The following is a 24,759-nucleotide window of genomic DNA, read 5'->3' on the forward strand; positions in this document are numbered from 1 at the left end:
CCAGAACCTCAAATAACCTTGACAACGGATGCTTCCAACCTCGGCTGGGGTGCACATGTTGGAAACCTGCAAACTCAGGGCATTTGATCTCCAGAGGAAGCGAAACACCAAATAAATTTCCTGGAGCTTTGTGCAATCAGATATGCTCTTAGGACTTTTCAGGATCACCTTTCCAACCAGGTCATCCTGATTCAAACAGACAACCAGGTGGCCATGTGGTACATCAACAAGCAAGGGGGAACAGGCTACTACCTTCTGTGTCAGGAAGCTGCACAGACATGGGCGAAGCCCTTTCCCACGTGATGTACCTCAGGGCCACCTACTTGCCGGGAGTGGACAATGTGTTGGCAGACAAGCTGAGTCGCACGTTTCAACCGCACGAGTGGTCCCTCAACCTCACTGTAGCGGACTCAATATTCCAACGTTGGGGTTATCCTCACATAGTCCTCTTTGCGTCAATTCACAACCGCAAAGTAGGGAACTTCTGCTCTCTCACTCGCAGCTAACTCCCACAACCAAGAGACGCTTTCTCCCTCTCGTGGGCCAGTGGTCTCCTTTATGCGTACCCTCCACTTCCACTCATTTCAAAGACTCTTATGAAGTTGCGAAGGGACAAGGGGCTAATGATTCTGATAGCCCCTCATTGGCCACGCCAGGTCTGGTTTCCAATTCTCCATGACTTATCAGTGCACCGGCACATTTCTCTGGGGAAGGACCAGCTTCTGATCACTCAGAACAGCGGCTGCATTCGTCACACCAACTTCCAGGCCCTCTCCCTGACTGCCTGGATGTTGAAAGGTTAATACGTCAACCTCTTAACCTTTCAGAGCCGGTTTCCAGTGTCCTGGTAGCTTCCTGAAAGCCTTTCACAAGGCAGTCTTACTGCAAACTTGTTCCATTTGTAATGATATGGCGTACTTCATGTCCATCGATCCCTTCACTTGTTCCACACCAAAGTTTTTGGACTATTTCTGGCACCTGTCAGTAAGGCCTCAAAACTTCGTCTAGCAGGGTACGTGTCAGTGCGGTAGCCGCCTTCCATAAAGGTGTCGGGGATGTACCTATTTCAGTACAACCCCTTGTAACATGCTTTTTGAAGGGCTTTGCTCCACCTTAAACCTCTACTGCGCCCTCCGGCCCCTTCCTGGGACCTCAACATGGTTTTGGGGCGGCTCATGAAACCGCCGTTTGAGCCTCTCCAATCCTGTGATCTCCGCTATCTCACTTGGAAAGTGATTTTTTCTTTTGGCGATCACATCCGCTCGCAGAGTTAGTGAGTTACAGGCCTTAGTCACTTACCCGCCTTACACTAAACTTCTGCATGATGGGGTAGTACCCCACACTCACCCTAAGTTTTTGCCTAAGGTAGTATCTGAGTTTCATATCAATCAATCCATTATACTACTTGCCTTTTTTTCCCCAGGCCCCATTCAAATGCAGGAGAACGGGCTCTGCATACCCTTGACTGTAAACGTGCTCTAGCATTCTATCTAGACCGTACAGCTGGCCACAGGAAATCCACTCAATTGTTTCCTTCAATTCTATCAAATTGGGTAAACCTGTGGGTAAGCAGATTTTCCTCCTGGTTAGCGGACTGTATTTCCTTTTGCTATCAGCAGGCAGGCATTCTGCTTCAAGACCGAGTCAAGACACACACTATCAGGGCCATGGCAACATCAGTAGCGCACCTACGCTCGGTGCTGCTTGCTGACATCTGTAAGGCTGCTACCTGGAGCTCACTCCACACCTTTGCATCCCATTATTGTTTAGATAAGGCTGGCAGACAAGATTCCATCTTCGGCCAGTCTGTGCTACACAACTTATTTGTGAATTGAGGTACCAACATCCTTCCGCCAACCCGTTAGGGTTCAGGATGCCCTCTACCAAATTCCTCCCCAGTTCTTGTGCCTGTTGCACATCTTTGGGTACATTTGGTGCATTGCTCGGGCATCTTCAGCTCAGTACTCACCCATATGTGAGGACTACCATCCTGCTTGTCCTGTGAGAACGCAGAATTGCTTACCTGTAACAGGTGTTTTCACAGGACAGCAGGATGTTAGTCCTCATGAAACCCACCCGCCACCCTGTGGTGTTGGGTTCATTTACGTTTTCTTATTTATTTTCGCATGTACTTTTTACTATAAGACTAGACTGAAGGGGGACCCCTGCTGGATGCAGGGTTGGTGCTATGCTGGGCATGCCCAGTGGGTGCCAATCAAAGTTGTAGAAACTTTGAAAAGTGTTTTGTGATTGGGCTCCAACCTGATGATGTCACCCATATGTGAGAACTAACATCCTGCTGTCCTGTGAGAACACCTGTTACAGATAAGCAACTCTGCTTTCTCCTGAGGTGATATCAGATGGTTCCTCCCCAGTTCAGAATTCCTGAGGTGACTTGGTTCGGTAGCTGGTTTTCTCAGCTGACCCGGACCTACCTGTTTAAAATAGATGAAAGGCAGCAAGTGCAAAAAGCTGAGCATGGCGATGACTGTGTATGTCCTCTCCACTCCGCAGCCGGAGACTGTCTCCCTACTCAGCCGGGAAAGGCTGAGCTCTCAGGTAAGGCTTTCCTCTTCCTCTGGTCTCCATGCTCTGTGTGCTGTTGGGCAGCCTGACGGGTTGAGCAGCCCGGGTGGGCTAGGTCCTGCTGTTAGGCTTTTTTCTGTTCACCATGTGGTAGGCTGCAGTGGTGTTTTTGCACAATTTGTTCTGGGCATTAGGCTGCCCTCTTCGGGACTATCTGTGTGTGCAAGTGCATCTAGCTTTGCGTCCAAGTTCTGCACCCAGTTTTTTGGGTGCACAGTCTGAACTACATTGGTTGTGCTCTTAAATTTGAAATGGCAGAAGTTTGCCTAGTTTTGTGATGCCTAAATTTTGTGCACCTAAAGTTTACAGCGTGAATTCAACAGTAATCCAAGGTTATAAATAAGAGAACGGCAATGATGTTTCTAAATAATATTTTAGGGTTACTCTGTTTCTTCGTGTTTCTGCCTGTCCTTTTTTTATTAATAATTTATTAGTACATTTTTATTTTGACATACCGTATTTTTCGCTCTATGACTCACTTTCCCCCCCCAAAAAATGGGGTGAAAATGTGGGTGCGTCCTATGGAGCGAATGTAGCGTCTCTCACTCTCGCGCGTCGTCCCCCACCTCCTCCCAACTCCACCCAATCAGCATGGTGGCGCCGGTGTGTCGTATTCTGCCGGCGGAACTTGAGCTCCCTGCCGGTCTGCTGTTCCCGGGGTGCATCTTGCCATGAGGGTTGGTGCTTGAACTGCGTGTGCTACGGAGGCCCTTCCAGTTCAGACAGCTGGCATTTGACCTGCGCCGCGCCGGCCTTCGCAGTGGGATGCACCCCGGGAACAGCAGACCGGCAGGGAGCTGTGAACTGGAGGGGCCTCCGTAGCCCACGCGGTTCAAACAGGTGATGACTGACCTGCGCCACGCCGATCTTGCAGTGAGATGCACCCCGGGACCGGCGGGGAGCTCGGGCTCTGCCGTCGGAGGACCTCATTTGCAGTCCAAAGTAAGAACTTCACTTCTTGTGGTTTGGAGGGTCATGGGGGTGGTATACTGCCTGGGATGGAGGACACATGACACAGACCAGCAAATAGAATTACTGCCTGTGCTGATTAAGTGGCTACCTGTTGAAATATTAGGAGCAATTGCTCCTCCTAATCAATGTAATATAGCCCTGACTATTTATTATTGAACTTTGGAGCAGTCATGAAAGTTTAAAATAACTGGTGTGAGAGAGCTGTGTGTATGAGGGAGAGAGAGTCTGAGTGTTGTATTCTGCCGGCGGAACTTGAGCTCCCTGCCGGTCTGCTGTTCCTGGGGTGCATCTTGCCGTGAGGGTTGGTGCGGCGCAGGTCAGACATCAGCTGTTTGAACTGCGTGTGCTACGGAGGCCCTTCCAGTTCAGACAGCTGGCATTTGACCTTGTTAGCCTCACCGAAGTGAGGCTAACAGACCAGTTAGCCTCACTTCGGTGGTGGGAAAAGTAATGGAGTCACTGCTGAAAGAGAGAATAGTGAACAATCTACAGTCTGGAGAATTGATGGACCAGAGGCAACATGGATTCACCAGGAGAAGATCCTGTCAGACAAATCTGATTGACTTTTTTGACTGGGTAACCAAGGAATTGGATCAAGGAAGAGCGCTCGATGTCATCTACTTGGATTTCAGCAAAGCTTTTGATACGGTTCCGCACAGGAGACTGGTGAATAAAACGAGAAGCTTAGGAGTGAGTGCCGAGGTGGTGACCTGGATTGCAAATTGGTTGACAGACAGAAGACAATGTGTGATGGTAAATGGTACTTTCTCTGAAGAGAGAGCGGTTTTAAGTGGTGTACCGCAAGGATCGGTGTTGGGACTGGTCCTGTTCAATATCTTTGTGAGCGACATTGCGGACGGGATAGAAGGTAAGGTTTGTCTTTTTGCGGATGACACTAAGATCTGCAACAGAGTGGACACGCCGGAAGGAGTGGAGAAAATGAGATGGGATTTAAGGAAACTGGAAGAGTGGTCGAAGATATGGCAGCTGAGATTCAATGCCAAGAAGTGCAAAGTAATGCATATGGGGAGTGGAAATCCGAATGAACTGTATTCGATGGGGGGGGGGGGAAAGGCTGATGTGCACGGAGCAGGAGAGGGACCTTGGGGTGATAGTGTCTAATGATATGAAGTCTGCGAAACAATGCGACAAGGCGATAGCAAAAGCCAGAAGAATGCTGGGCTGCATAGAGAGAGGAATATCGAGTAAGAAAAGGGAAGTGATTATCCCCTTGTACAGGTCCTTGGTGAGGCCTCACCTGGAGTACTGTGTTCAGTTCTGGAGACCGTATCTACAAAGAGACAAAGACAAGATGGAAGCGGTACAGAGAAGGGCGACCAGGAAGGTGGAGGATCTTCATCGGATGACATACGAGGAGAGATTGAAGAATCTAAATATGTACACCCTGGATGAAAGGAGGAGCAGGGGTGATATGATTCAGACTTTCAGATACTTGAAAAACTTTAATGATCCAAAGACAACAACAAACCTTTTCCATCGGAAAAAAATCAGCAGAACCAGAGGTCACGAGCTGAGGCTCCAGGGAGGAAGACTAAGAACCAATGTCAGGAAGTATTTCTTCACGGAAAGGGTGGTGGATGCCTGGAATGCCCTTCCGGAGGAAGTGGTGAAGTCTAAAACTGTGAAGGACTTCAAAGGGGCGTGGGATAAACACACTGGATCCATCAAGTCTAGTGGGCGTAAATAAAGAGGAGGCAGCAAAACACTGCACGGAGCGGCAGTAGCCACAGAGGCATTCACGGAGCGGGATGCCAGTGGCCAGTAGTTGGTGTTCCACCTTCAGGCAGCAAAACACTGCACGGAGCGGCAGTAGCCACTGAGGCATTCACGGAGCGGGATGCCAGTGGTTGGTGTTCCACCTTCACGGAGCAGAAGGATGGAGGGCTGCCATCTCCAAAAAAAAACAAAAAAAAAACAAACAAGCAAACAAAAAAGGGGTGGGTAAGGGGCAGGGGTGTGGCCTGCTTGTTGCAGCAGTTGCTACCCCTGATTGAGCTGGATGTTCACTAGGATGCAGATACGGCGCTGCTCTCTGCATTGGTGGAGGGGTGGAAGGGAATTGGGGCCGGAGGGTGCTGGTAGCCAATAGTGACGGGTGGGAGGGAGAAAAAAGGGTGAAAAAAAAGAAAAAATGGATAAACTGCGTGGCTTGCTGGGCAGACTGGATAGGCCGTTTGGTCTTCTTCTGCCGTCATTTCTATGTTTCTATATGAGTGTGTGATTGTCTGTGGGTATGTGTATATGTGAGGGAGAGCCAGTGAGTTGAGTGGGGGAGAGAACTAGTGAGTTTGAAAGAGCCTATGTATGTGAGGGACAGAAAACCAGTGAGTGTGAGTACCTGTGTGGATGTTCTCTGCCTTACTATAAAAACAAAACCAAAAAAATATCCCACGGACAGCCACCAGGGGGAGCTCCGTACAGAGCCCATCATGGGGACAGAATTTTTTTTTTCTTAATTTTCCTCCTCTAAATCCTAGGTGTGTCCTATGGTCAGGTGCGTCTTATAGTGCGAAAAATACGGTATATTATCCCAGGACAAGCAGGATGCTAGTCCTCACATATGGGTTGATGTCACCGAACGGAGCCCAGGCGGGAAAGCTTTCTGTCAAAGTTTCTAGAAACTTTTGACTGGCCCTGTGAGGCCACTGAGCATGCCCAGCATGCTATGATATTCTCTGCTACAGGTGTCTCTCTTCAGTCTTCACTTTTCCGCGCTGCCGTTCGCACCGTGGACCTATAGCCCTAGCGTTTGGGAAATTCTTTTGACTGAAAAAGTCAATTATTGATAATCTCTATCATAGGAAATCTCTACCTCGCCGGCTGGTGAGTACTGTATTTAAAAAAAAAAAATAAATTTTCGGACGAAAATTTTCTCACGCTCGTTCATCGACGGCCGTCGATTCAAAAATGGCGATGGGCTTCAAAAAATGCCCAGTCTGCAACCGGAATATGTCTATCACTGATCCGCATTTGGAGTGTGTACTGTGCCTCGGGGAAAAACACGATGTCAGTACATGTGCCAAATGTGCAGAGATGATGGTAAAAGGACGAAAAGCCAGGCAAGAGAAGATGGAACACCTATTTTCTCTTCAGCTAATCCCTTCTCCCTCTAAAGCACAGAGGTCGTCTCCGGCTGGAGCAACAAAAAGGGTCTTACACAAAAAACCGTGTCCGGATGGATCCGGTGATCGTCCGTCCTTGCCATCGTCTGTGATCTCCACAAAGTCGGCAGAGAATCAAAAAACTAAACATCACCATCGACATCGACGTCCATCATCGTCCGCATCTGTGTCCCAGGACGAATCGATTCCGAAGCTGCCTAAAAATCAAGAAACGCCGGTGCCTGGGCCCTCGCCGTCACCAGTACCTACGATGTCATCGATAGACATTGCAGCACCGCCACCGCGTACACCATCGGTGTCTTCACCTTTATCACAGCCAGAATTGTCTATACTTATTAGACAAGCTGTTTTACAAGCTCTACAAGAGCAGCAAATTCCGACAAGTTTGTCGATGCAGATACCCTCCGGGGTCGATGCCGATACCCTCCGGCGTCAATATTGATGCCGTCAGTATCGATGCAGATGTTTTTTCCTCCAACATCGATGCCGGTGATAACACCGATAACACCATCTTTCCTTCCGAAATCCTCGACTGGTTTCATAACCACCACACCGAGGCTACAAACACAACCTACATCGATGTTATCCCAAATTTCACCAATGATTCCAACGACAGCATCCCTGCCACACCTGATCAGCCACCAGAAGTACAGGATGAGGCATTTTACTGGCGCCTCTTACAAAGGTACCAGAATGTCATCGACAACTTGCCACCTATTAGAACAAGAACAACATCTACAGATATTTTCATCGATGACCCACAGCCTGGACCTTCAGGGCTTCATGTCCCACCAGCACCAGCAACTCAAACACCATACAGAGAAGATTCAGAAGACTCCTGGGATGATGAACCCTCTCAATTTTTCTCAGAGGAATTCATGTCTAATCCTTCTTCTCCTGACCGAAGAAAGAAGTCACCCCCAGAAGATCTTTCCTTCTCCTCATTTATACAAACTATGTCTGACTCCATTCCATTTAAATTGACAGCAGAGGAAGACACAAGAGCACAAACTCTTGAAGTATTACAGTTTGTGGATCCACCCAATCAGGTATTAGCAGTACCTGTACATGAAGTCTTACTGGACCTTCAGAAAAGAATCTGGGAACACCCAGCTTCTACACCTGCAGTAAACAAGAGTAGAAACGTCACGATTTGAAGCTCCAGGGAGGAAGATTCAGAACCAATGTCAGGAAGTATTTCTTCACGGAGAGGGTGGTGGATGCCTGGAATGCCCTTCCGGAGGATGTGGTGAAGACCAGAACTGTGAAGGACTTCAAAGGGGCGTGGGATAAACACTGTGGATCCATAAAGTCAAGAGGCTGCCAATGAAGAGTGGGTGACTCGCCAGAATGATGGCTACTGCCTGGAGTCAATACCCTTATTAAATAAACATACACAGGCTTACGGTGACTCCAACATCGCTCTAAGCTTCAACAGCAAGAGGAAATGTGGAAAAAAGGATTCACACTCACAAAGAGGGGAGTAGCTGGCTTGTTACGGCGGTTACTACCCCAAATCAAATAAGCCTGATACTTCACTTTCAATGCATATACAGCAAAGTTCTCTGATTCAACGGCAGGGGAGAAGAAAAACTGATACTTCACACATCCAGCAGAGCTCTCTGCTTCAACGGCAGGGGAGAAGAAAAGAGGGTTCGCACTCACAAAGCGGGGAGTAGCTGGCTTGTTACGGCGGTTACTACCCCAAACCAAATGTGCCTGATACTTCACTTTCGATGCACATCCAGCATGGCTCTCTGCTTCAACGGCATGGGAGAAGACTTATACGTCACGCATATCCAGCATAGCTCCCTGCTTCAACGGCAGGGGAGAAGAAAAACAACCAATAAGGGCTAATAACATAGTCTGGGTAAAACAAATAAGCATGGGTGCAGCTTGCTTATTGCGGCGGCTACTACCCCTAACGAATCAAGCTAGATATTTCACTTGGATGCAGCTCCATCACTGCTCTCTACATTAAAGGTGGGGGTGGAAGGGAAATAGAACCAAGAGCTAAGAGAAACAGATAAGTATGAGAGAAAATATGTGTGAAGCTTGCTGGGCAGACTAGATGGGCCATTTGGTCTTCTTCTGCCGTCATTTCTATGTTTCTATGTTTCTATGAAACCACCTACATAGTTCAACCAGCTCCAGGGTACCACAAACAACAATTGCCACACCAGTCTGTCGTTGTGGAATCAGCGCAGAAGAAATCTAAACGTGTGTGCCCACATTCCTCCATCCCACCAGGCAGGGAGCACAGATTCCTGGACACAATGGGTAAGAAGATTTACCAGAGTTCCATGCTGAGCACAAAAATCTCTGCATATCAACTCTATATCACTCAACACCAGAGGAACCTCTGGAAAAAGATGGAACAATTCATCACTTCCTTACCCACTCAATTCCAAGAGCCTGCTCAAGCAATTATATCAAAAGGCCTGGAGGCAGGAAAACACGAAGTGAAAGCAGTTTATGATAACTTCGAAACTGCTTCAAGAACAGCAGCAGCTGGAATCACTGCTCGCCGGTGGGCCTGGCTCAAGGCATCTGACCTCAGGCTTGAGGTACAAGATAAACTTGTTGACCTTCCCTGTCTTGGTGACAATCTCTTCGGAGATAAAATTCAAGAGGCTGTACAACAACTCAAGGATCACACTGAGACACTAAAGCAATTGTCTCAAACCCCTCAAGAACCTGCTAATCAACCTTCTCGTCGTCCTCCACGTAGGGATGTGTGCCGTTCTTACTACAGGCCACGCAGATACTACCAACCAACAACTAGGGGTAGATCTAGCAGGCCAACACAGCGATCTTAAGCCAGACAATCCAGACCTGCCAGTCCACAACCTCCTGCACAGACAGGGCCTGCAACAGGCTTTTGAGGAAAACTCCAGAGAACAGATTCAACCTTGCAATCCCAAGCCAAATTTACCAGTGGGAGGAAGAATATCTCATTTTTACACAAATTGGCAAAACATAACCTCAGATCAATGGGTTCTTTCCATAGTCGCTCGAGGTTACAAACTAAATTTCACTTCAATTCCTCTGGAATTTTCACCAACATACTGCCAACAACAAAGCTCTCATCTTCATCAATTACAAACAGAATTATCCACCCTTCTGAGATCCAAGGCCATTCAACCAGTGCCCCTGACACAGAAGGGCAGAGGATTCTACTCCCGATACTTCCTCATTCCAAAGAAAACCGGCGGCCTACGTCCCATCCTAGACCTCAGAAATCTCAACAAATTTCTAAAGAAAGAAAAGTTCAGGATGGTTTCTCTAGGCACCATGCTTCCACTTCTTCAAGCAAGGGATTGGCTTTGTTCTCTGGATCTTCAAGATGCTTATGCTCACATTCCAATATACCCTCCTCATCGCAAGTACCTGCGCTTCACAGTAGGCCATCAACATTTCCAATACAGGGTTCTACCATTTGGCCTGGCGTCTGCTCCCAGAGTTTTCACAAAATGTCTAGCAGTAATAGCAGGACACTTGCACAAGGAAGGTGTCCATGTTTTTCCATATCTAGACGACTGGCTAATAAAGAGTCCATCTCAAAAAGGAGCAATAACTTCTCTCAACCGGACAATTGCTCTACTTCACTCCATGGGGTTTCTCATCAATTATCAAAAATCCCATCTCACTCCAACTCATCTACTTCAATTCATAGGAGCAGAGTTGAACACAAATCTAGCAAAGGCCGTTCTACCTATAGAACGGGCAGATGCCCTCATTCTACTAGCAAAGTCCATTTCCTTACGGACACAAACCACAGCTCATCGGTTTCTGATACTGCTAGGTCACATGGCCTCCACAGTTCATGTTACTCCTATGGCAAGGCTAGCCATGCGAGTTACCCAATGGACTTTAAGGTCACAATGGATCCAAGCCATTCAACCACTCCACTATCCAATTCAAGCGACCCACCAACTAAGATCATCTCTACTTTGGTGGACCAACAAGGACAACCTGTGCAAAGGCCTACCTTTCCAACCACCAGTCCCAGAGATTACTTTAACTACAGATGCATCCACCTTAGGATGGGGAGCTCATGTAGACAATCTCCACACTCAAGGGACTTGGACAAAACTCGAAGCAACATATCAAATCAATTTTCTGGAACTTCGAGCGATATGCTATGCACTGCATGCGTTCCAGGACTGCCTTTCACACAAAACTGTTCTCATCCAAACAGACAACACAGTTGCCATGTGGTACATCAACAAACAGGGAGGTACGGGCTCGTATCTCCTTTGTCAAGAAGCTGCACAGATTTGGGGCTGGGCCGTGAACCACTCAATGTCCCTACGAGCCACTTATCTGGCAGGCATTCACAATATAGTGGCGGATCGACTCAGTCGTCAATTCCAACCACATGAATGGTCCCTGGATCCTTCAGTAGCGACCAGGATCTTTCAACATTGGGGTCAACCAACAATAGACCTCTTTGCGTCACATCTGAATCACAAAGTGGACAAGTTCTGTTCTATACACCAACAGAACAATCAGCCAGCCAAGGACGCCTTTGCTCGCCCTTGGAATTCAGGCCTACTATACGCGTATCCTCCAATACCGCTCATAACCAAAACTCTAGTGAAGCTACAACAGGACAAGGGCTCCATGATTCTCATAGCCCCGTATTGGCCTCGACAAGTATGGTTCCCCACACTATTAGATCTCTGACAGGGACCCAATTCGCCTGGGAGTAGCTCCCACTCTCATAACTCAGGATCACGGGCGGTTACGACATCCCAACCTTCAGTCCCTATCCCTGACAGCAGGGATGTTGAAAGCTTGATATTACAACCACTCAATCTTTCATCTCATATATCTCAAGTGCTTATAATTTCACGTAAACCTTCCACACGAAAAAACTATTCTTCTAAATGGAAGAGATTCACTTTGTGGTGCTCAGCAAAGGATATAAATCCTTTCACCTGCCCCACAACTTCCCTACTGGAATACTTATACCATCTTTCGGAATCTGGTCTCCAGACTTCATCTGTAAGAGTACATTTAAGTGCAATCTCTGCTTACCATAACAAAATGGGAGATGCACCTATTTCCACACAACCTCTCGTAAGTAGATTTATGAGAGGTTTAACTCACCTTAAACCACCAATTCGAAAACCCGTCCCAAGCTGGGACCTGAATTTGGTACTAAGAAGACTCATGCGCTCTCCTTTCGAACCCATCGACTCTTGTAATCTTAAATTTCTCACATGGAAGACTATCTTCCTCATAGCCATTACTTCAACTAGAAGGGTTAGTGAGTTACAAGCACTTGACACGTACGAACCTTATACAAAGTTCCTACATGACAGAGTGGTTCTCCGTACACATCCAAAATTCCTTCCCAAGGTAGTTATGGAATTCCACTTGAACCAATCCATAAATTTACCCACATTTTTTCCAAGGCCTCATTCCCATCCAGGAGAAACAGCCTTACACACCTTGGACTGTAAGCGTACACTTGCTTTCTATTTAAACCGTACTGCAGCCCATAGGAAATCCACTCAGCTTTTTGTTTGTTATGATCCAAACAAACCGGGTAAAGCAGTGGGTAAACATACCCTATCCAATTGGATTGCAGATTGCATAGAGTTCTGCTATGAACAAGCAGGCCTTCCTCTTCAAGGGCGAGTAAAGGCACATTCAGTAAGAGCAATGTCAACTTCAGTAGCACATTTTCGTTCAGTGCCAATCCTAGACATATGCAAAGCAGCAACATGGAGTTCTCTTCACACTTTTGCAGCCCACTGCTGCTTGGACAAAGAAGGAAGACCAGATTCAGCCTATGGACAAATCTGTCTTAAAGAACTTGTTTCCAGTTTAATCCCAACTCCTTCTACATCCAATGTTCTATGATCTTCGGCTGACTCATTTCAACAACAATACTTCACTGTTGCCTCAATACAACATGACTCAGCCTCTAGCTCGCTATTCACCCATATGTGAGGACTAGCATCCTGCTTGTCCTGGGATAAAGCAAAATTGCTTACCTTGTAATAGGTGTTATCCCAGGACAGCAGGATGTAGTCCTCACAGAACCCACCCGCCACCCCGCGGAGTTGGGCTTCAGACCTTTATTATTTTATTTTTGCTAACGCTTTACGCTGTATACCAGACTGAAGAGAGACACCTGTGGCAGAGAATATCATAGCATGCTGGGCATGCTCAGTGGCCTCACAGGGCCAGTCAAAAGTTTCTAGAAACTTTGACAGAAAGCTTTCCCGCCTGGGCTCCGTTCGGTGACCTCACCCCGTATGTGAGGACTACATCATGCTGTCCTGGGATAACACCTATTACAAGGTAAGCAATTTTGCTTTATGCAAGTTTAAATATTACTTTTTGATTGTATTTCTCTCCAACTCTTTTATTTATTATTTTAATTAGTTACTTATGTAATATCTTACAATTTATTATGATTTTGTTTTATTTTTATTATCGATTTTAAACCATTTTGGTCAATCTATATTGTTTTGACGGTATATAAATACTTTTAAATAAACAAAATAAATAAATTAATAAACTGGATGCACATCTTTAGTCTCCTGTTAAGTGTACTGACAGACTAATGGCGCTTGTGGCTAAGAAACCTAAACATCTTTCTCTCTCTGCTGTCTGTCATATTCGTAAATACAAGAAGAAACAGATTTACAGTGCTTTTTGCATTTATTTAACTTCACATATATTAAACACCTGTCTAACACTTAAAATCTCTCTACATACCTTCCCACACATACATCACATTAAAATGTATACTGCATTCTTACATAATCTCACAAGATATTTCACAGTATCAATCATAAATACACAAACCTTGAAAGATTAACATGTAAATACATTAATCCATAATTATTAATTAGAAAAACATGAAGAGTAATGATAACAGCCAAGGAGGGGGGGTTGATAGCCAGGGATCCTGGTTCCCTCACCCCCTCTGGGCCCTTCACTCCCTCGGTGCACCTGGCTTCCTGAGTGTGGCTTCCAGAAGCAGGAAAGTAGTTCTTTTTCCTTTTCTTCTTGTGTGTCTCTCAGAAAAAAAAAAGCAAAGCAAAAGGGAAGGAGAGAGGCTGAGGCAGCAGGTATGTTCGTTCTCCTAGGACAAGCAGGATGGTAGTCCTCACAGATGGCGTCTGGCATGGAAAACTTTTCAGTTTCTAGAAACATGCCACTAGCCGCACTTCAGTCTTGTTTTTTTTCTGCGAAGCAGTCGCCTCGCGGTTCTTGGAGCTCTCGGAGCTCTCTCCAAAATTTTCAAAAATTTGTTTATCAAGGATTTCTCCTCTGTTTTTCTCTGCTTGGGGTCCCTCTTCGTTGTCAGTTCCCCTGCCGTCTCAGTAGGTATTTCTCTCGTTCTTTGCGGTCAATTCCTGATCGTGTCACCTCCTGGTGGCCACCAGCTTATTTTCATGGCGGCCACCAGGAGGTGGCCGCCATGACGTCTTCATGGCGTCTTCAGGTTTTCGTAAGTGTCCCCAGTGCCCACGGACCATGTCTCTCATGGATCTGCATGAGGTTTGTATCCTCTGCCTAAGGGCTTCCCACAATATCCTAGGGTACCCGGACTGTGCTCAGATGACCCTCAATGGCAGTCGTTGGCTGGACAAGATGGAGCAGCTTTTTGGCACCAAAAGGTCTGCTCCATAGACTCCGGCATTGGGGACTTCGACACAGAAGGTCGTGGAGACCCCTCTGACCCGGCATTGCCCTCTGCGCCTCATCTGATCTCTCCCCGTGAAGAGAGGGGCTTGGGGAATGACCCTCTCCGTCGTCTGACAGTTTCAAGGCATCTGGATCATCGGCTTTCTTGGTGCTGGAGAAAGATCGGGCCGAGCTCAGAGGGAAACAGGCATTGGCACCGGCAATCACCATTGCTCAGTGTGGTGCCAATTACGGAGGGGCACTGGATCATAAGAACATAAGAAATTGCCATGCTGGGTCAGACCAAGGGTCCTTCAAGCCCAGCATCCTGTTTCTAACAGAAGCCAAACCAGGTCACAAGAACCTGGCAAGTACCCAAACACCAAGAAGATCCCATGCTTCTGATGCAGTTAATAGCAGTGGCCATTCCCTAAGTAAACTTGATTAATAGTAGTTAATGGACTTCTCCTCCAAGAACTTAACCAAACCTTTTTTGAACCCAGCTACACTAACTGCACTAACCACATCCTCTGGCAACAAATTCCAGTGCGATGAGTGAAAAATTAATTTTCTCCGACTAGTCTTAAATGTGCTACTTGCTAACTTCAAGGAATGCCCCCTGGTCCTTCTATTATCTGAAAGTGTAAATAACTGATTCACATCTACTCATTCAAGACCTCTCATGATCTTAAAGACCTCTATCATATCCCCCCTCAACAGTCTCTTCTCCAAGCTGAACAGCCCCAACTTCTTCAGCCTTTCCTCATAGGGGAGCTGTTGCATTCCCTTTATTTTGGTTGCCCTTCTCTGTACTTTCTCCATTGCAACTATATCTTTTTTGAGATACGGCGACTAGAATTGTGCACAGTGTTCAAGGTGCGATCTCACCATGGAGCGATACAGAGGCATTATGACATTATCTGTTTTATTAACCATTCCCTTCCTAATAATTCCTAACATTCTGTTTGCTTTTTTGACTGCTGCAGCACACTGAGCCGACAATTTTAAAGTATTATCCACTACGACGCCTAGATCTTTTTCCTGGGTGGAAGCTCCTAATATGGAACCTAACATCGTGTAACTACAGCAAGGGTTCCTGTCCCGAAGGTGAGGGATGCTTCTGTGAACCTGGCACAGAGGTTTGGGGCTCCTCTGTACTGGCCTTTTTCCTTGGTGGCTTCTTGGAAGTAGAAGTGGAAGCCACTGTGCGCTCGGATCAGATGGTAAGGGTTTGCGATGCCGATAGTGATGCTTTTCCTTATGGTCTCCCTTACTGGTGTCCGGTGTTGTAGAAGCGGAAACTGAAGTCCTCGATGCGGGTCGAGAGTCATCGGTATCCGACCGATGACGGGACTTGGATGGTGCCAGTGTCGATGACTTCGCTTTTGATGAGGAAACCTGTTTGGAATGGAACAATAAAGCCATCTTTTCCAAACGAGCCCGACGCCCTTTAGAGGTCATTTGGGTGCAGTTGGTACACGAATCTACATCATGGGTAGGTCCCAAGCATAACACACAAACCTGGTGAGGGTCGGTGATGGACATTGTCCACAGACAGTCCGGGCACCTACGAAAAATCGTCGCCATCGTTGTCGAAAATTTGGGCCGCGGCGCAGTCGGTGACCTCCGGGCCTAAAAGCTGGAACTGACGGTAACCGACCGAAAGGTAGTAAAAACCTACCGAACGGGTATGGTTATCGACTGTGTACAAGGGGGACCCCAGCCGGGGTGAAAGTTTTGAAAAAATTTAACTTTTTCCTGAAGAATATTTTCCTGTCAGGAAACCGTGGAAGAGCTGCTATCCCCGCGTGGGAAAAGCTGCGCGGAAAAAAAGAGACTGAAGGGGGGGGACCCCTGCTGGATGCAGGGTTGGTACCATACTGGGCATGCTCAGTGGTGTCAGTCAAAGTTCTAGAAACTTTGACTGACACCACTGAGCAAAGTTCTAGAAACTTTGACAAGTGTTCCGTGATTGGGCTCCATCCTGATGATGTCACCCATATGTGAGGACTACTATCCTGCTTGTCCTGTGAGAAAAGTAAAAAGTCATGGGATAGGTGGCTCTGTCCTTTCGTGGATTACAAACTGGCTAAAAGACAGGAAACAGAGTAGGATTAAATGGACAATTTTCTCAGTGGAAGGGAGTGGGCAGTGGAGTGCCTCAGGGATCTGTATTGGGACCCCTACTTTTCAATATATTTAAAAATGATCTGGAAAGAAATACGATGAGTGAGGTAATCAGATTTGCAGATGATACAAAATTGTTCAGAGCAGATTGTGATAAATTGTAGGAAGACCTTGTGAGACTGGAAAATTAGGCATCCAAATGGCAGATGAAATTTAATGTGGATAAGTGCAAGGTGATGCATATAGGGAAAAATAACCTATGCTATAATTACACAAGGTTAGGTTCCATATTAGGAGCTACCACCCAAGAAAGAAATTTAGGTGTCATAGTGGATAACACATTGAAATCATCGGTTATCCCAGGACAAGCAGGATGCTAGTCCTCACATATGGGTGACATCACTGACAGAGCCCTATCACGGAAACCTTTCTGTCAAAGTTTCTAGAAACTATTGACTGGCATCCTGAGCCCACTGAGCATGCCCAGCATGCCATGATCCCTTGAGCCACAGGGTTCTCCCTCCAGTCTTCTTTTTTCTGTGGTGCTGTTAGCCTCGCAGTTATAGGAGCCCTATGTGGTGAATATCCACTACAAAAAAAGTTCAGAAATTTTGGAAAAAATTTGTCCCGCCGTAGGGGTCTCCCTTTTTCACATTCGGTGAGTGTTTAAAATGTTTTCGTTATGGCTACCGGTTTTAAAAAGTGCCCGAATTGCTCCTGCACTATATCCATAATGGACCCATACATCGAGTGTGTACTCTCTCGGCGAGAGACATGATGTTTCGACGTGCCCAAGATGCGCCAAGATGACGCCGAAAGGTAGACAAGTGCGCATGGAAAAAATGAAACATCTATTCCATCTTCAACTGATGCCGTCGACTTCAACTTTGACGCGATCGTCTCCAGCTGGAGTGATTAGAAAAGTCGTCCTAAAAACTAGATGTCGGCCAGATGAAGCAGGTGATCGGCCTTCCCCGGCCTCTTCATGGTCATCGATTAAAAATCTACATCTACCATCGAAAAAGGCGTCAAACATAGACACCGGAGGCCTCAGGATCCGGAATTGGACCTGATAACCGGAGTTCCCTCGACATTTATCGAACCAACTCTGAAGAAACCTCAGAGAGAGGAGTCTGTGTCCTTCGAGGCCTTCGACTCCTAGGCAATCCCCACCGATATCTGTGCCGGGAACCGTACCTCCACAGGGACCTGTGGAGATACCGGTATCGCCTTCACTGCCTCCCCCCATAGCTGCTCTGGTTTCACCAGCTATGAGGGCAGAACTGGATGGTTATATCCGCCAGTCAGTTCGAGACGCACTCCGTGACATGCCTTCAGTGCCAGCACTGATGACGGTTCCACCTTCGATGCCAGTTCCATCGCCGCCTCCGGTTCCACCTCCGTCACCTGTGTCGATTCAGATACTGTCAGAGTCCATCGCTGGTTCCGGTTCAACCACCGAGACCATTACTCTCACCGACACAGATGCCTTACCTAATACCGGTGCCGGATATGTCCTTCTTGGCGTCAATATTAGCGAAGTTGGACACTCTCATCGGTGCCATTCCAGTGCAACCACCCGATGCCCCGACGCCAAGACCGATGGAAGAAGAAATAACAAAGGAAGTACCGATGCCTGAACCTACTCCAGGTCCATCAGGAATCTCTCGTCCACGGCCATCGTTTTCTCCACTATTTCCATCGAGACCACCGGTGAAACCTTCGATGCAGTCGATGCCATCCTTTCCTCTTCCATCAACTCCTCCTCGTCCATGTTCATTGGACATTTGGTATGATCCAAATACTGACTCTTCCTCGGAGGAAGTCATTTCAGATCCTTCTCCTCCAGAGGAAAGAAGGAAATCTCCTCCAGAGGACCTCTTTTTCTTTAATTTCATCAAAGACATGGCTGATACTATCCCTTTTCAGCTAGTATTGGAAGAAGATACTAGACAGAAAACTCTGGAAGTATTATAGTTTGTGGATTCACCTAAAGAAGTCCTGGCAATACCAGTTCACGAAGTTCTAGTGGACTTGCAACACAGGCTATGGGGAGCATCCTTGCACCATACCACCTGTAAATAAATGGACTGATGCTACCTATCTAGTCCAGCATATTCCTGGCTTCCAGAAAACTCGACTACCTAACCAATCGGTAGTAGTAGAATCAGCTCAAAAGCGGTCTAAAAGAATTAAACCTCATTCATCGAATCCTCCTGGGAAAGATCACAGGTTTTTGGACACCATCGGCAGGAAAATGTTTCAAGGTTCAATGCTAGTGTCCAGAATTGCATCCTACCAACTCTATATGACACACTATCAGCGTAATCTGTGGAAACAAATTCAGGAGTCATCGGAATCTCTTCCCCAACAATTTCAAGATTCCTTCAACAGCATTATCCATAAGGGCCTAGAAGCTGGGAAACATGAAATTAGAGCAGCTTATGACAGCTTCGAGATTTCGTCTAGAATGTCTGCCACAGGCACAAGTGCTCGCAGATGGGCCTGGCTCCAAGGCCTCCGACCTGAGACCAGAAGTGCAAGAGAAGCTTGCTGATGTTCCTTGTGCAGGAGATAATCTCTTTGGAGATAAAGTACAAGAAGCAGTCTCCCAGCTGAAGGAACATTCGGAAACATTACGTCAACTTTCCTCTGCTCCACCGTAGTCCCAAATATCCACACGAAGACTTCCAAGGAAGGATTCAAAAAGGCCATATTATAGACCACGGAGATACTATCTTCCTGCTACCTGTGGAAGGTCATCAAGGCCAGCACAAAGATCGCAGACCCAACAACCAAGAGCACCTAGAACTCAACCCCCTCCGCAAACATGCCTGGCTTCGGATTTTGAAAACTCACCAAAGAACTGAAGCCTTCGTACCAATCCGACCCCAAATTTGCCAGTAGGTGGTCGGATCACTTTCTTCCATCACAATTGGTCGTACATCACTACAGACCAATGGGTACTCTAGATAACATCTCAAGGATACCACCTGGATTTTCTAACTGTACTAAAAGATACTCCACCCACCTCGTCTTGGACAGTGAAAAATCAATCCACACTCTTACAAAAAGAATTATCCACCCTTCTGAGAGCCAGTGCCGTGGAACCAGTTCCCCGACCTCAGCAGGGCAGAGGATTCTACTCCCGTTATTTCCTCATTCCAAAGAAAACAGGAGGTCTACGTCCCATATTGGACCTCCGGAAGCTCAACCAATACTTACGAAAGGAAAAATTCAGGATGGTATCATTGGGCACCATGTTACCTATACTTCAAATAGGAGATTGGCCCTGTTCTCTGGATCTTCAAGATGCTTACGCTCACATTCCAATATTCCCTCCTCATCGCAGATATCTGCATTTCTTAGTGGGACATCAACATTTCCAGTACAGGGTGCTACCATTCGGTCTTGCCTCAGCAACTCGAGTGTTCACAAAGTGCCCGGCAGTACTCGCACAAGGAAGGCGTGCATGTTTTTCCTTATCTAGACGACTGGCTCATCAGAAGAAGCCAAACAAAAACAAGGAGTTCTCAATTCTGTCAAGCTCACGATAAATCTACTCCATTCATTGGGATTCCTAATCAACTACCAGAAATCCCACTTCACACCATCTCACCTGTTGCAATTCATCAGAGCAGATTTAAACACCATAACGTCAAAAGCTTTCCTCCCAAAAGACTGTGCACAGACACTTGCCTCGTTAGGCTCTCTACACTCACGGACGCAGGTGACAGCTCATCAATGTCTCACTCTTTTGGGTCACATGGCCTCCACAGTTCATGTCACTCCTATGGACAGAATAGCCACGAGTCACTCAAAGGATACTCAGAAGACAGTGGATACAAGCCATTCAACCACTGTCTTATCCACTTCAAGTAACTCAACAACTACGGTCCTCGCTCCTATGGTGGACGAATGAGGACAACTTGCTCACAGGCTTACCTTTCCAACAACCGATTCCGCAAGGGACGTTAACTACAGATGCATCCACCTTCGGGTGGGGAGCACACATTGGACATCTGCAGACTCAAGGTACTTGGACAAAACTCGAAGACACATTTCAGACAAATTTCCTAGAGCTTCGAGCTATACGTTATGCGCTGCTTGCGTTCAAGGACTGCCTTTCCCACAAGAATGTTCTGATACAAACAGACAACACAGTAGCCATGTGGTACATAAACAAACAGGGGAGGTATGTCAAGAAGCAGCAGCATTTTATTTTTGCTAACGCTTATTGCTACATACGAGACTGAGGAGAGACCCCTGTGGCAGAGAATATCTTGGCATGCTGGGCATGCTCAGTGGCCTCACAGGGCCAGTCAAAAGTTTCTAGAACCTTTGACAGAAAGTTTTCCCGCAATAGGGCTCCGTCAGTGACGTCACCCATATATGAGGACTACATCCTGCTGTCCTGGGATAACACCTATTACAAGGTAAGCAATTTTGCTTTCTCCCAGGACAGCAGGATGTTAGTCCTCATGATACCCGCCCGCCACCCTGCGGAGTTGGGTTCAATACCATTTTCTTATTTTATTTTTAGCTCGTACTTTTTGCTACAAACGAGACTGAAGGGGGACCCCGTGTGGCCACAGGGTTAGTGGCATGCTGGGCATGCCAGTGTGCCAGTCAAAGTTCTAGAAACTTTGACAAAAGTATTCCGTGACAGGGCTCCATCTGATGATGTCACCCCCCATATGTGAGGACTAACGTCCTGTTGTCCTGGGAGAACACCTGTTACAGGTAATCAACTCTGCTTTTTACCTTGTTGAAATAGTTCATCAGAAAGAGATGGAACTTGACTCTGAATCTTGAGACATAAAATTTTCTTTGCAAAATAGACATTTTTTCTTACCATCTATTGCCTTTCTATTAGCTCCGATTTTTGCTTTTGATCTGAATGTTTTCAGTTATACTTTTCATATGAAATCTAGTCATGCCTTTGCTGGGAAAAATTACATACATGCTCTCCTTGGGAGGAGAAGGCCGCTCTGGGAGAGTACTTCACTTTGCCTCCTTTATGTTTTGTTTAGCTAGCTGACAACCAGCACTCATCAGTCAAATGCTGCAGGAGGTGATAGAAGAGAAATTGATGTTAAAGAAAATCCCTAATCTGATATTGCATTGTTGAAAGCTCCTGTGTAGTATGAGAAGTTTTTAAAGATACCTATAAAAAAACAATGTTAATGGTAGTCTCTGGTTAGGTCAGCAGTCACGAAATAGGCTCATTGAATTGTCAATCTGTCTATGTGTACACTGGGTGCATTTCATTCTGAGCTGACTGCTCTGTGGATTTGCTTTGCAGGATCTGAGCATGTCTGAGGAAGATCAGATGCTGAGAGCTATTGCCATGTCACTGGGTCAGGATATTCCCATGGATCAGAGGGCAGAGTCACCTGAGGTATCGTAGACCTTGTGATCTGTCATGGTGGACTAGGTTGCTGTGGTGTTTTGTCTTGTTTCATGAAGAGCATGGTCTGTAAACAATTTTCCTGATGTATGACAATTTCCCTGATATTCTACATCGAACAATATGATAATTCCTGCACTCATATTACACTATACTGAGACTTGGCTATGCAGAACATGGTCCAGCTGGAGAGCTAGATTCCATTCTTCTCAGTGGCTCTTTTGGGGTGGCTCACTCAGAGAAGCAGAGATTCATGTATCCTTGTACTATGAAGTTAAGGAACAAGACTAAATGGCTCTTGAGATCTCTGCTATAGTATGTGGAGTCTGTATGTTATGATTCTTCAATAGGCATTGGTGCAGCATTCACTTTTGTTCTGTTGTGTATTGGTAGAACCAACTGTTTTCTTCCTGCCACTGATAGTCAGAACTCTCTATCACTGTGGACAGAGGGACATGGGATGTCAGTTGTAGTCAGGCCCCCTCAACTTCATAATTTCTGATGTTACATCTGATATCTTGAGTTGCAGGAGGCTGCCCGCCGAAAAGAGGAAGAGGAACGGAAGGCAAGGGAAAAGCAGGAAGAGGAAGAAGCTAAGTGCCTAGAGAAGTTCCAGGATGCAGAACCACTGGAACAAGATGAACTGCATGGCTTTACTGACACCATGTTGCCGGGCTGTTTCCACCTCTTGGACGAGCTGCCAGACACAGTGTACCGTGTCTGCGACCTCATCATGACTGCCATCAAACGTAATGGCGCAGACTATCGAGATATGATCCTTAAACAGGTGGTAAATCAGGTAAGGGTGCTTCTGCTTGCCACTGTGCACTGATGTCTTGCAGCATTCCCTGAATTTACTACACTATCTCATGGGGAGGGATAGATGCTCAGTCTTGTAGAATCCCCTGGATCCCCAAGAGCTCAGAGGAGTTGCTTGTTCTCCCTACCAGTTTGTAGTATGTCCTTCCTTTTTCGGGCTGAGACTAAGACTCCAAGGTCCTATTTCTTTAGAGACTTGCTTCTCTTTCTGACATCCAGCACCAACATGCCCTCTCTTCCCGGTATATTGTTTGTTTAAGAATTGAGAGCTGTTGAGCCTCAGATCTTCTAGTTGTGATTTCTTTCAGGATCCTGTATTTCAGCAGCAAGGTATGTAGCAACATATTTCTGTGTTGAGGTACTGTGAGTTATTTGATTTTGAATGATTTGGGGGAATGTGTGATTTAGGCACTGGTCTGTTAGAAGCAGCTGGGTTGTAGACATTGCAGAGGAAGTTAGTCTCACCCGCAAAGGTATTCCAATTACCAGCATCCACGCATACCAGCTGCCTGCATTCCAAAAACAATCCAGAGAAGAATGACTCATGGTTAATCTCAACTTCCTTATTCCCCAGATCAGTCAGGATACATGGGATTTCTCGCCTACTAGCAGATAGAGACGGAGAAGAAAGCTTCCTGTGTTACTTAAGCTAGTGTGCCATCTGCAGTTCCTCAGTATTCAATGTTTCCAGCAGATGGTAGAGGTGCAAAACCTGCAGTCTGGAGATATGATAAAAAAAAAGAGGAACCAGAAAATTGCTCCCGGGGTGTTAGGTGCTGAGAAGAGCCATCCACCTAGTAGAGCAGGGCAAGCATGGGCTTTGGAGATCCTTAAATGGCTCTACCTGAAAGCTCTGGAGAGAAATTTAAAGCCAGTGGTCTGGCTTCCTCAGTTTCCTCACATAGTGAGGAGCGCTATCTTGAGCAGCATGTGAATTCAGTAGACAGGGATGTATTACTACCTATACTTTTTCTGCTGCTACTGAGTGCTCTGTTGCTTTAAAAACAAAAAAAAAGAGTAGAGCACATATAAACCATCACAGCTTGAGAACCATTAGGGGAGAGAGGCCAGTAATAGGCTTTGTTTCACCACAGGGCAATTTTTTGGCTGAGGTAAGTCACCATTGGAGAGAAGACATGGGGCATGGCAGCTGTAGTGCATGTGGGTAGTGGCGATCGTGTTTGAACGCATCATACCTATACGGCAAGTGTGTTTCAGATGAATAGGGTTGGCTTGGGACTGGCCAGCGCAGCTCCAGAGAGCATTAAGTCCTCCCGTTCAGCTGAGGCAGACAAGGCTGCTCTTTTCTGCTGTGCAGGAACCACATCCATTTTGGAGTCTGTTCCCTTGGTGCAGGGGATATCTGGAAAGGGGCATGGTTTTCCTCTTCCATTATCCCCAGCCATTGACTGCGTTACTCTCAGGAAGGATCTGAGGGAGGCAAGGACTCTTTGGAGCCAGGCTGTGATTCAGAGAATGCTTTTTCTACAGAATTTATTCTCATATTCCCTGTATGTACCCGGATCAGTCCAGACAGTGGGTTATGTCCCCCTTCCAGCAGATGGAGTCAGAGAAAACTTCGAAGGGTGCTCCCATATAATCTAGTGCACCCTCTGTCATCCTTAGTATTCTTCTGACTCCAGCAGATGAGTGGCTGAACTCTAGCCCCCCACTAAGACTTTTGAAAAGCTAAATTTAGTGCTCTTTTCTCTATTTCTTAGCTTCCTTCCTATCTTAAGATGGATCATGGTTAACAGAGGACAGTATAAAAAAAAAGACAGGGAAAGCTCAGACCCTTGTCTATGTATGGCCCAGCAATCAAACTTGCAGGAAGAATTGTTTTTCAGTCTCCATTGCTGTATTTGCTTTGTGGGGGTAAGTTTTTGTACCTTTCTTACTTGCAGGTTAGATTTGTAAGCCCCGGGGTGCAAGTTGGTGGTCCAACCTCTCCCCCTTTTCCTCCGAGCCGACCCGCTGCCCTGAGAAGTCGTTTTATCCCAGGACAAGCAGGATGCTAGTCCACACATACGGGTGACGTCACCGGAGCCC

At 46.5% G+C, this 24,759-nt stretch overlaps 1 protein-coding gene across 9 annotated transcripts in view; it reads left to right on the top strand.

The window, feature by feature from the left end:
• Positions 1-24,759, top strand: part of HUWE1 (HECT, UBA and WWE domain containing E3 ubiquitin protein ligase 1) — a 907,188-nt gene that overhangs the window by 377,672 nt on the left and 504,757 nt on the right. For all 9 annotated transcript variants that reach the window (XM_029607938.1, XM_029607967.1, XM_029607972.1 and 6 more), the window contains 2 exons: positions 21,787-21,882; positions 22,421-22,690. In XM_029607938.1, the coding sequence (XP_029463798.1) occupies positions 21,787-21,882; positions 22,421-22,690 (366 nt within the window). The remainder of the gene's footprint in view (positions 1-21,786; positions 21,883-22,420; positions 22,691-24,759) is intronic.

This window comes from Rhinatrema bivittatum, chromosome 1 (assembly GCF_901001135.1).
Source record: "Rhinatrema bivittatum chromosome 1, aRhiBiv1.1, whole genome shotgun sequence".
Lineage (NCBI taxonomy): Eukaryota > Metazoa > Chordata > Amphibia > Gymnophiona > Rhinatrematidae > Rhinatrema > Rhinatrema bivittatum.